We start from the raw sequence: 13,588 nt of genomic DNA on the forward strand, positions 1-13,588 counted from the left end.
TGGTTTCGAAAGGGCATATCCACGTTTTAATTCCATTACAAAATGCCATCGGAACTTCTGAATGCATGCAAGGCCCGGCGAAGCTCGCGAATTCGTGTAATAATCGCGCACACGCGAATGTTGAATCTTTTGCGAGGCCACAATCCGTTATTTTATTGCGTTTTAAAATCATTGACAATTCACCTTATTCATTTTACAGAGCTCTATAGAATCATGCTCGCAGAAAAGAAGTTTGCACTGACTGCTAACGTTATGGCCCTGAAGATGATACCAACATTAGCTCCACAGATGGTCAACACGGCTTTAACTGTTGATCAGTTTGCGAACCTTATTGAGGTATTTATGATCTAATTATATAGTTTAAATATTAATTGACCAAATAAACACTTAAGAAACTATTATAAATAAAAACTTTTTAGCTTCTTCACGAAATAGTCGATGCTATCGATAAATCTCAACGGTTCAAGTTGAGGACGGAGGCTGCGAACCCGGCGACGGATCGCTATCGTTCATTACGTCATCAAATGAGTACCGACAACGTGACGGCGCCGCCATTTAACATACCCAATCTGCGTGTGGAACAGCGCAAGACATCAAGCGCTGAAGACATGGCCCGCAAGAACTCAGCATCCGGGCCGTCTACTAGCAATCAAACCGGGAGCATCAGCGGTCTTAAGAGTAAGATTAAACTTTTCTATTACCTACAATCTAATTCATACTGTTATAAATAAAAGAAATGTACAATTTGTGCATTCAATGTGTTTCTCTGGTGGTCTGGTGGAAGAAAACTCACTTTCAAATTAAGCTCTCGTTTTATTAATATTAAATTATTTGTCTTTTTTATTTGTGAACAATTTATTTATTTGATTTATTTTATTTGTTTCTCTCTTAAAGGTATAGTACAAATACAAATGGAAATTAACCTTATAATTAATTTTGTAAGCCTTTGAAAGAGCTGAAGTCTGTACTAGGTTCAAAGACCTGTATTACTGATCTCCAGGCTTCCTCCTTCTTAAGATAGATTAGGTTTTTTTTTTTATTGCCTTGGTAGGCAGACGAGCATACGGCCCACCTGATGGTGAGTGGTTACCGTCGCCCATGGACTTCAGCAATGCCAAGGGCAGAGCCAAGCCGCTGCCTACCGCTCCTAGGTTGGTTGGGTTAAGTCGTGAACAGATGCTGCGGACTAGTGTTGAGAGATCATTAGGTGTTATCATTTAAGATTGTAATTATAAGGAAGTATTAGGTAATAAGTGTGTGTGTGTGTGTGTGTGTGTGTGTTTAATTTATGTTGAAACTATTTTAAGTTATTAAGTAATTTATTGAACTATAGGGCTCGGACAATGGATTTTCGGATCGAACACTTCGAACAGTAACAATGAGAATAGTAACTTCCTTCGGGTGGCGAATGCTTTCCCCAATCGTCGTTTATCCGACAACACTTTGATGACGCCAAAAATCCGCATCGCCCCATCTTGTGCTTCGTCTCCTGGTGGCACTCCGGGAGGCACGGCGGGGCTCCCTACACGCCGCCACTCGAGCATAGGGCCCCAGGAACGTCGTGGATCTACCGTCAATCTATCTCCGCCTACAGTAAGTCAAATGCGTCTACTATTATATACCTGTAATAAAACTAACTATATTATACACTAGCTGACCCGGCAGACTTCGTAGTGCCTCAATCGATAAATAAAAGACCGACGGGGGACACATCAAAGGAAAAACAAAATTGTTATTTTTATTTAATTTCGAGCATTTTCATATTTTTCTACCTTTTAAACCTTCTCTGGACTTCCACAAATAATTCAAGACCAAAATAGTCAAATCGGTTCAGCCGTTCTCGAGTTTTAGCGAGACTAACGAACAGCAATTCATTTTTATATATAGAGATTAAAGATAGTTATTTATCAAAAAAATCGATATAACTATGAGATGTTTGCTCGTAATCTCCATTTGAACTCCATTAGAAGGTATTTTGAAAAAATGGATCTTTTCATACATATGTGTATAGAATCTTATATATAGTTACTGTTTTACTAGTCTATACTAATATATAAATCTACAGCGGTTTTTACCGATGTTCCGTTATAACTACTGAACCATGCATCCGATTGACTTGAAACATGGATGTTGAAAATACATGTACTTAATGGATAGGCTAATATTTATATGAGTGTTGAACTCTCTACACTAGTTGCGGGGGCGTTAATGATGAGAATCTTTATGGGGTTGAGGAATAATAATGTTAATTTTAAATGTCCAGCGAAGCGGACGGGTACAACTAGTAGGTTAATAAAAGCAGTAAGCTTGCGCCTCCGCTCATAGGAGTTGTTTTCACAGGCCCACCAGTACAGGGGCCGCGGCGGCTCAGGCTCGAGCCTGTCCGTGCCATCAACTTCGCATTGTGCTGTAAGTGAAGTTCACCCAGCAGATCTGCCAGGCTGCGTGCTCCCGCAAATCCCTATGTTCAGTGCTCATCTATAACCGGCTTAATATAATGTCATCTGTTCTCTTATTCGGTTGTCTTTTTCCCAAGCCGACCGGGAAAGATATTGCACCATTTCCATCATCATTATATGTACATACGTCTGTCTATATTGCACGAACCTGGTCGTAACTACACTATGAATTTTCTGTACCCGCATATTCCATCGCATTCTGTAATCAAAGCTATCTCTTACGTCACTGTGTAACGAAGTATGCGTGGCAAGCAACAGACTTTCGTAATACAATGAACCGATGCATGTTCGTTGCCTGCTGTGTTTATTTGTAAACGAAGTTACGACCGCGTCGAGTTGAACGCATCTGCATAACGCTGAGGGCTCCCTCCGTTCGTCTACGGTTGGCGCGAACACCTCTACGATTTACAGACGCATTGGTTTTTTGTTTTGTTCCCGAACAAAACTACAGTTTTTTTTTTCAAAATTTAACCAACGATGAGACAGGTCGACTTTCCAGACCATAATTGGCCAATAGTTTCAACGAAGACTTAAAGAATAGGTACGAAGTAAATAACAATGAAAATCAGCTCGACAGGATTGATGTTTAGGTAAATATAATTTGATGTATATGTGTGTGCTTGAGTACTGTCAGTAGATTTCATTCGTTTAATACCTTGTAGAGGGCTCTGTTATAATTCTAATACTGTCGCTGTCATTTACTGTTGTACTGTTTTTCTTCTAAACAGATTGCATGGAGCATGGCCGTAAGTATTTCTTTTCAAAAACTATCACTTCAGTTAGATAACTTCTTTTATAACTAAAACATTAAATAATAAAAAAGGCTTTATGTTGCTTTTATGGGAAAATTGCTATAGAAGTCGCTTAGTATAAATTATAGCATGCCTGCCATTTACGACTATATGATCCGTGTGACCGTGTGCTTGATAATAAATAGATTAGTTTAAAAAAAAAAATACCGCGCATAGAAAATATATGTGCTTAGACTAAGTAATTAGGTATTCTTTTAGTACTCCAAAAAATCTTGTTATTGCAGTTAATACATGTGATCAAAACATGGTCGAAGATTTCAACATAGTTAGTGTAGTATGTTATACAACAGCACCGGCTATTTTCTTTTATAATGATGTGTTTTATCGTATGTAGTCGACAGTAAGCATGCAGCAAATCTAATTTAAATTTAAAACTTGATAGCTCTCAATTTTATTTTGCTTTTTGTCTCAATTTTAGATTTATTTTGTAAAAAAAATCAACACTTACATAAACCTTTTACTAAATTGGTTTATATACGATGATTTAGGTTGTCATGTTTTTTGTGAAAACGAATTACGGGGTAATCGTTTTTATTTTAAAACAAGAAAACAAAATCATATCACTACTACTACAAAATGAACTTATTGTAATACATTACATTACTCATTACGGCAGATTTTTCTATTAAAAGAGAATATAAATAATATAACCAGTTCAAAGATTACTGAATTTCTAATAAATTCTTACATAATTGATAACTATCAGCTCATGATAGAAAAATGAGTCCGAAAATACCATGATTTACATATGTAATCGCAAACATTTCATTAATAAGGTTATCTAAAATTGTATTATTAATCGTGTATTATAGGGCGGATCGGTACCAAACACATCATCAAGTGTGCCGTTTCTCTTGGCTTCATCGATGAATTCAATCAAGTCGCGTCGTCAATCGGGCGCTGCAGCTGGACCTCAAGGCTCCCCCCAAAGCTCCCGAGGCTCTCAAGGCATTTTACAACAGATTAGCAGTGGCATGGTAAGGCACCTGCACCTTGGCACTCCTATCACTACGCCCCCGCGCGTTGTCCGCACAATGAACTGGGCACAAACTGTCCAGAACGCCAAGATTGCAAGCTTGAACGCTATACAAGCCACCGTCAAAAAATGCAACACACTCACTGTCCCGCTCCCGCGTTAAGAGCTCTCAGAGCATCAGGAGAGACGTTGGGCTGAGGGACGCGTACGTGGAAAATGAAAATCTCCTAGACCCTGTTTACCTTACCTTCCAATTTATTATATATCCAACCTTAATTGAATATGCACTATCCGTTGATGTTAGCGATGATTTGACGTTGTAATTGATCTTAATCATAGTATATTAGAAACTGTTTTATTGTCATGTGGTAGTTATTGTAATGATACATTCAGTCAAAAAAGTATCGGGAATGAATGATTTGTTTTTGGTTCCGAACGATTTTTTTGTATTGGACTTTATGAAAAAAACGTGCTTAAATAAAAGCGGTCAAGATGTTTTAGAAGGTTTTCCTCGCTCTGGGAGGCCATCGACGTCTGCAACTGAAGTTAACATTGCAAATGTGAAAGAAAAAGTTACTTAAATTCAAATTTAAGAGGGATAGCCGCCGAACTTTCTGTGTCGATTTGTCGCTCACTAGTCGATTTCTATCATTTTAAATAATCACTTTTATATGAAATATTTTGCCGTTCGGCTAGTCCTAAGTGACCTGAAGTTTCGTTAAAAACTCAGTCGCATAAGAGTCCCTGAGGTCATGCTACAACGAATCAATTCCGAAACTATATCAAGAAACGAAATATTAGTAATGGCGATACGTGGGCTTATGAGTTTGACATGCAAACTAATTAACAAGTTTCAGAGCTTTCCAACTGAACTGGAACCGGCAAAATCACGCCAAAGACGATCAAAAGTTAAAGTTATCTTGACTTTTTTTTATCATCGCGGTGTTGCGGTCTCCCACGTTATTTTGGATTCCCCGATCTCCTATCGACTCCCCAAGAACCGGACACAGTTCCCGGCAAACCCGTCGAATGCGACGAAGTGTTCTTCGTGCAACTTAGCCTACAGACACAGCCTACTGAGTTTCTAGCCAGATTTTCTCAGTGGTTCGTGATTCCGAGTTGGTGGTAGATTCAGTGAACCACAGTTATTGCTAGGGCAGATGTCTTCCAGGCTGATCTCTGGAATCCCGTTCGTCTACACATTCAGTGAAGCTAGCATGACCCCTCCAGGCTACAAGCAAAAGATAGACAAAAAATTGCTCAGTCGGAATTATTGCCGAAAGGTTTAACATTAAATAAAGAACATCATTTGAGCGTTATGCGGCGTTTAAGAAAGACTCAACAAAAAATGCCAAATTTGTGAAAATAAACTGCTGGATTTTGCATTACGATAATGCGCCTTCGCTTAAAGACATCTTTGTGAACGAATTTTTGAACAAAAACTCAACAAATATCATTGAAAAACCACCTTATTCACCAGAAATAGCTCCCACCGGCTTCTTTCTTTTGTCTATACGCAAATTATCACTTTGTGACACCCGTTTTTTGATTCGGTAGAAGACATAAAGCAGAATTGGCTTCGAAAACTGAACTCAATTCCGAAAAAGCGTTCAAAATGTTTTGATCCCTGGATTATTGGTCGGCATAAGTGTAGCGTTTCTGAAAGAGTATACTTTGAAGGTAATAAAATAAATTTGGATGAATAAATAACATTTTGTGTATTGTTGATCTTTTCCCGGTACTTTCTTGACAGAATACTATATCCTTCTTCGAAGTCCTTTTGTGTTTCCTGTCTTGGGCAGTATTGTATTTTTTCTAAGTCTCTTAATACTTAGTAATCGCTTAGTAATATTAGGAACAGATTACTTTAATAATAAACTGTTTACATTTGCTAAGGGTAATCGATACTTTGTGAGAAGCGGAGAAGCTTTAATCGGTATAATGTGGACATATCATGTAATTACCGTGAACTATGGTAATATGTCCAGTTGGATGAATGTTACAAACATGTTGTATACAGCAAATCTTTATGTATACAGGTGCTGTGATATGGTATTGTTAAATTTGTAAGAGACTAATATAAAAAATATATTTTTGTTGTTGAATTTACTAGTTATGATATATAATATTATTATATACCAATACGTTTCAGAATCGTTGCCCATAGAATGGGATGTTTACGTGCCAAAATTTAGGCGCATACTTTTGCAATTTAATTTTTATTTAAATGAATATCTTTTTTTAATTAAATGCATATCAATAATTGCTAACTAAAAAATTACTACGTATTTTTTGCTTGTGTAGTTCCTAATGCATCATTCAAAATAATAGGTAGTTGATGTAATGCATAGCTTATTTCATTTTGGTTTATTTTCATCGTTAAAACCTGGCATTCATTCAAAAGTATCCAAAGCTCCTAATAACATAAATTCAAGACTCATTTTAAATTTCTCGAACAGATTAAGAAATCATATAATAAGAGTTTTCCTTAATTTTGTAAACAATATAAAAAAATGACATCAAACACTATGTGATACTCGTAGTACAAACTCTACTTCGCCTACGAGCTATCATGATAGTACTTAAGTTGTTGAATTACAGTTAAGTTTGAAGCGGGCGGGGATAGCGCCATAAGTTCCGTGTCCACCCAACCGCGACCTCCGTACTCGCACAAACTTTAATTTTAATCAGCTTTATTATGGTTGCTTCCAGTCACACCTGTTAACCGGACATACATAAAGAAAAATTTGATTGAGATTAGAGTCGCGTAATATAAAACGAGAGCTCTCCGGCGAAACTGGATACGAACGCGGCGCGTCATCCGAGCCCCCGCTCGCGCTCCATACATACACTTAATCATTCAAATAAAACGGCTTCAAATATGTTACACTACTCAAGTACATTTTTTTCTAAATTATATATTATGACGGCCTAACATTAAATATCAATGTAATTCCACCAAACCTCATAGCTTAAACTTGACGCGGTGGTTAAGAATTTTTCAATCGCGTTTATTACTAAAGCGTTATCTTCGAATCAAAGCACAAAATCCGTGGCAAGTAAATATTTAAATAATGCTAATAATGTATTATGATTCTTAAACAACATGCTTTTATTCGTCATGCTTATTTTCATTTTAGCTTTCAAACAAACTCTATCCAATACCTAACAGGTTCCGTGAATTAAATGCATTTCATTGGTGACTATTGCGATTTTGTTTTATATGTAACAAACATAAAACAGAGTAAAAACAGTATATTTTGTTAAAAGAGAATGAAAGTTAAAAGTTATTTTATTCTTCTATTCAATTTTAATTAAAGTTAAAAAAAATCAAAATGTTAATTGAAATACTCTTTTTCTTAGGGACTTTAACTCGATTGGAATCTGTAAGAAAAGAATAGCGATAGAAGTTAGAGAAATGGCATAATATGCGTATTATACCGATACTTGTTTGAATTGGTATACCTGGTTGAATTGGGGCATCCGTTTTTATTAAACTCTCATCGTTGATAAACAATTATGAACAAATCTCAATTATAAACAAATCAACCTATTCTACCTAATAAATGACATAAAAAATATGTACAACATTTTAATGTCACTAGATGATTAAAAACATGAAAAGAAAAAACAGATTATACATATATTTTTATGAATATTTTCACATACATCCAGCTGAGAGCTTGTATTTTAACATTCAAGAAAATAATTAGTATATTTTTATAATTGTGACATAGTAGACTTGGTCCGGTTCAAAATCGCAATTCAATATCATTTTGTCGACTCCGGTCAGATGAAAGTGAGAAATAGCATATAAGAAACATTAGCTTGAGCAAAACATATATTTTAATATTAAAAATAACTTAATTATACTCCTATATTCCGTACTATATTTAGATAAGGAAAAGAAAAATGGAAGCCGTAATTTGTAAAACATGCGGGTAGGTCAGCAAATCAAATGCAAACAGTTTAGGATATAGACTAAGTAGATAAATTATTTTGTCTTTGATAAATCTTGACAAAAATATTTTCTGATGAAATTTGCCGCTTTAAATATTTCCTATTGTTCTATATTAAACATATTATAATGATTGTTAGTAATTAAGAATTTTATCGTAGAACGTAGTATAATCGTGTTTGCTTCACATTAAAAAATATCTGTTGATCGATGGAAGTGGAATAATAATTAGGAGGAAATACCCTATTTTTGATAGTAAGCAACTTACATAAACTTTTCCGAGACGATTTACCTACAATTAATGATTATTAATGGACCTGCTTTAAGATCGACCACGTAATATTGTCAGAAAAAAAGATGCAGTTTTTGATCCAAATTAAAAACTATTTTTTTATTCCTTAAGGGTTGTGGTGTTTGCTCAGCACTTAAAGTATGTGATACATCTGGATGTGCCCTAATAAAAGTATTGAATAAAATCACATCGTCCTTGAAATTAATCGATGTGACTATTTAATCTATTTAAAGAATAGTTCCTTATTATTCCAAAAGATGAAACTTCTATTTATAGTTAAAAAAATATATTGTCAAATTCCTATATCTTATACCTAGTCACTTTAAACGTATATACCTATACTTCCAACATTATGTTTCAGTTCAGAAGTTCAAAACTTATTTACATAATTTTAGTAATATTCGATTGGTTCTTTCTGTTTTTCACGCAATCGAACAAGGTTTTTAAATTTCAAATCTCATTTATATTTTATTATTATTATCGGTTTCTATATTATCAACTAAAACTTCTTTTGACTAATGTTGTAAAAGCTGTGTTAATTGAAACTTATAGTATTTAGTAAACATAGAAAAAGTTCTTCGTCATATTCGATGTTATCAGTATTTAATTATAGTGAAAAAAATATTCACAATACATATGTACTTATATAAATCCTTTAAAAAAATTAAATATTATTTTCATAGAAATATTACTGTTCTATAAAAAATGTTAGAAACCTCAATTATTGAAATCAATACATGTAGAAGTTTTAAAAGAATCTTTAATGTAAACCGTAGAAAATGAATTTAACATTTTAAATAATATTTACTGTATCAATGTACTTTGCTCTGATAAATTACATAAATGTTACTTTTTGTCGTTATATATGTATACGTGGCTAATGTAGAGGAAATAAAAATTAATAAAAATCCAATCGTGTTTTTTCTTCAATTCACCTCCAACACATCTCCTTTACTAGTGAAGAAAATTTAAATTGATGAAACTTGCCCTCGGGGTATAATTTTAGTCATCACGAAATAAGATTAAAACATTATTCGGTCGTTCTCGATGAAAGAAAGTAAATAATTCATGTGCGACTGGAGTATTAGCATTGCATTATTACTATTTGTAATTAATCGCATCGTTAAAACATATTCCACAGTACATAAATGTAGTGTAGTGAAGTGTGAAAAAATTAAGAAGAAAATAATACTTAAACATATATTTCATTGAACCCTGTAGTCGGCCTTGTGTTTCTAAATCTATTTGTTAATGTAAATCTGTTGTAATGCTTTTTTATGATTGAGGGTTTACTGGTGGCCCGGAGGCCTTTCCAGTTTCACAAGGACAAGTGGGCGGGCAAGGGCTCAGCCAGAAGGGGCGGGATTTGCTAACAGCTCGAGCGCCTCCAAGAGAGACCTAACTACTACCGGATTGAAATCGCGACTCGCTTGGAAGATTAAATTTAAGTTTGAGTTTCCCCTTTGAAATAGCACCGCAGTGCTTTTCGCTGGGTTGATGTCTATGCGCCATTTTTGGAACCACTGTTCTAAGGTTACGGCTGTGCTCTGGAGTTGCCTCGCGATTAGGGACTTGTTTCTACTTGAATAGTAAACAGTCGTGTCGTCGGCGAATAAAGCTAACTGGGTCGACGGCGACCGGGGAATATCGTTGACGAATAAGCTAAATAGGAGTTGCGGGACTCCAGCTGTGAGAGGTCGCGGGGAGAAGCGGGTTCCCTCGACTCGATATCGAAAAGAGCGGTTCGACAAGAAGTCCCGTATGATGAGCACGAGACTATCCGGCACGCCTATGTTGAATAGTTTGAAGATCAAACCGTTGTGCCAGACTTTGTCGAACGCTTTTGCGACGTCGAAGAAGAGAGCTCCCATGTATAACGGTTTTGGTCGATTAAGCCGCACAAGAATGTGCTCCGTGAGGCGGTGCATCTGTTGAACGCATGAGTGATTTGTACGGAATCCGAATTGTTCATCGATGAGAATGCCCTTGGATGAGACGAAGTCTCTGAGGCGTTTGTAGAGCAGACGCTCATACAGTTTGCTTAGAGACATGAGGAGGCTAATCGGGTGGTAGCTCGTCGGATAATTGTTTGGTTTACCGGGTTTACGGCATTCGAATACGATTATCCTCGGTAGGATAGCTATCGTAGACGCGGATCGAGGCGTTCTTAGCTCTAAGGAGTTCCCTAATATCGTCGGACAATTTGAAGCGGTGACAGAAGTCCTCCGCTACAACTTGCTTCGATGACCCATCTAATGTCGAGGTGATGCGTGACGTTAAGATGTCTATGGCTTCAGCGGTATCCTGAGGAGACGGGGTAGAGTCCGGGCTAAACGGGAGCGATGGTGGATTAGATTCAGCCAGGCTGATGCCCAGCGTGTGCCAATCCACCACAGTCCTCGTGACGGGAACGGAATCGGGTGCGCGACCGAGCTTCATAACGACGGGACGGTGGTCTGAATCTAATTCTGAAACTACTTCGATCGAGTGTAAGCGCAGAGTTAGGTTTTTTTAATAACGCTATGTCGAGTATATCCGGGCGATGCGCTATATTTAGCGAGTAGTGAGTCGGGGTTAGCGGAGCGACGATATCGAAGGCGAGATCATCGACTAACGCTTCAAGCCGCCTGCCATTCGGGGTTGTGGCGTGTAAGTTCCACCTGACGTGTTTACAATTTAGGTCGCCCGCCAGAATGACAGAGCTCCCCATGCCGAGCAGCGCCTCGATATCACTGCTTAGGACGATCTTATTCAGTGGAAGATAAACGGACGCGATAACGATCGACGCGTGTCCCGTCAGTGAGATTTGGCACACTAATGCTTCGATGTTAGCGAGTGCGGGAGGGTCGAGCGGGACGCAATGCAGGGCTCTTCTATAGTAAATGACAGTACCACCACCACCAGCAGTGAGCCTGTCGTTCCTGACCATATTATAGTTCGCGATTTTGGGGTCACGGCGCGCGGGTTTAAGTAGGGTCTCCTTCACTAAAAAGATATCAATTTGATGGTCACGCAAAAAGTCAGAAACCTGATCACGTTGATTTGCGAGACCGTAAGCGTTAAAAAATCCTATCATTACGGATAGGGGCTTTATTCTACTTATATACGCCATTGATTACCGGCGGAGTGAGGAGAGGACGTACGTATTTAACGACGCGTATACGTCGGCGTGTTCGTGCACAACGGCGATGAAGTACTGTGCAGTGGAGGCAGCGCGGATGGCGTCACCCAAAGCGTTAACGCGCTCAAAGTTGATCGACTGAAAGAAGTTGATCGCTAAAGCGAGATTGCCAGACGCGGTCGGAGGGCAAGTCGCAGGGGAGGGACGTATCGCGAGAGTGGGACTAGTCGCGGGGGAGAGAGTTGTAGCCGTGTTCGTGTACGGCAACGGTTTAGCCCAGGCCGAGACACTGGGCACCGGCGCCGGTTAGAAAGCAGGCTTAGCCTTCGGTACAGAGGGTGCCGTGGCTTTGATGTCTGGGCCGGAAGCTCGGAGACGATTTTGGCGGGCGACGCGGCGATTTATTTTAGGGGCTCGGGGGCAACCACGGTAATTCGCGGGGTAACCCTGTGTACGGCACAGGACGCAGCTAGGCGGTTCCGTCGCGGTTTTTTGATCGCGAGTGCATAGGGCCGTGGCGTGATCGCCCAAACACAACACATCGGGGGCGTGCATGACCGTTACAGTTGTAATGCTATCAGCTTAGTAAAACTATATAAATAAATTTGTTGTCCCTTGTTGTTGTGCTGTTACCAAAACCCACAAGAAACGCTACGGCATGAATGCCATGGGGCATATTAAGACATCAGGGCGAAGTTTCAAGAGCATTGGAACGACGCCCATCCTAGCCTTCAGACTAGAACATGTTATTGCTTCTTAACAGAAACATAAATGTCAACGATACTGTGGTGAGAATCTACTCATCCAACCAAAAGTACTCAAGATTGAAATACGGCAGAGAAAGAGAAAGTGAAGTAGCCATGACAGCAGTAGGTAGGTATGTGTATTAATGCAGATGAATGAAATAGCAAGTCGAACTAATAGCAAACAAGTGGTAGGAGAAGTTTCCTTTTAGTCCATTTAAGTAGACTTTAAATTAATACACAAGTCTGCCTATCACAGGAGTTTTAAATCTAGCAGACGTTCATGATTGGTCAGTCACGAAACACGCGCAGTATGGAGCTGCTAATGTGACCAGTATCAGGATTTTAAAGGAAATACTGGAAACTTTTAATAAAAACCAATGAAATAAAAAAGATTTAAACAACGGCATAGAGCAACATAGAAACATAACTCGATACCGGTGCACCGAATGACTTACCCTTTATATCACGACATCTTAGACATTATTTCAAGAATTACGCGAAGAATAGTTGTCACTGTTAATTTACATAAATACAAAGCTCTGTGAATGGCAATTTTTTCAATAGGTTTGGTCTGATTTGTTGCTTCCGTCTTCAAAAGGTTTGATTCAATAACATGAGTTAATACAATTTTTCGGTTCAATATTATCAATAGACAAAATATAGCAATCCATATATACATATACTAAATAACCCCAACCAAAATAAATAGAATACCATGATGATGAATCATAAAATAATCATTGTATGTTAATATATGAAATTCGTCCATTACCGTTGGTATCACAACCGACGAGTCAGAAAGTTCAAACGCTTTAGTATCAAGCGGATGTTGGAAAGGGATTATACACTTTTTTGTAAAAAGTTGCACCATTGCATTCGTATTTTTCGTACTATTCTTGAAGGAGTGGCGGCGTATCGTGAAGCTACTCACCAACGCATGAAGTGATGATCACGATCACTCTGACTAGCAAAGAAGAATCTTAAAAACATTTGGTATATAAAATATCAAGCAATTTTTCTCGTGATTTCGACTTTGTTGTGGTAAATTTACCTACCTCGTTTAAACATAATGTTAACATAATATCTAGACAGATATGATTGTAATCATCTAAGATTATGTAAAATGTATTTCAAAGTGTTAAGAGACTAAAGTATATATAAAATTACAATTTTTTTCATAGAAAAAATTTAAATTTCGTCTCACTGAAAAAATTCGCTTATTAA

General features: G+C 37.6%; 1 protein-coding gene across 2 annotated transcripts in view; it reads left to right on the plus strand.

Moving 5' to 3' along the window:
- Nucleotides 1-9,410, plus strand: part of LOC101742848 (SCY1-like protein 2) — a 103,703-nt gene extending 94,293 nt beyond the window's left edge. Inside the window, exons 13-18 of one of the 2 annotated variants that reach the window (XM_038013757.2) lie at nucleotides 200-336; nucleotides 420-678; nucleotides 1,334-1,593; nucleotides 2,341-2,409; nucleotides 4,084-4,248; nucleotides 6,960-9,410. In XM_038013757.2, the coding sequence (XP_037869685.1) occupies nucleotides 200-336; nucleotides 420-678; nucleotides 1,334-1,593; nucleotides 2,341-2,409; nucleotides 4,084-4,248; nucleotides 6,960-6,986 (917 nt within the window). In that variant the 3' untranslated portion in view covers nucleotides 6,987-9,410. Of the gene's footprint in view, nucleotides 1-199; nucleotides 337-419; nucleotides 679-1,333; nucleotides 1,594-2,340; nucleotides 3,050-4,083; nucleotides 4,249-6,959 lie in introns of those variants that run through there. The other variant, XR_005245172.2, reaches the window with a different exon arrangement.
- Nucleotides 9,411-13,588: the final 4,178 nt, after the last annotated feature.

Source organism: Bombyx mori, chromosome 1 (genome assembly GCF_030269925.1).
Source record: "Bombyx mori chromosome 1, ASM3026992v2".
Classification (NCBI taxonomy): Eukaryota; Metazoa; Arthropoda; class Insecta; order Lepidoptera; family Bombycidae; genus Bombyx; species Bombyx mori.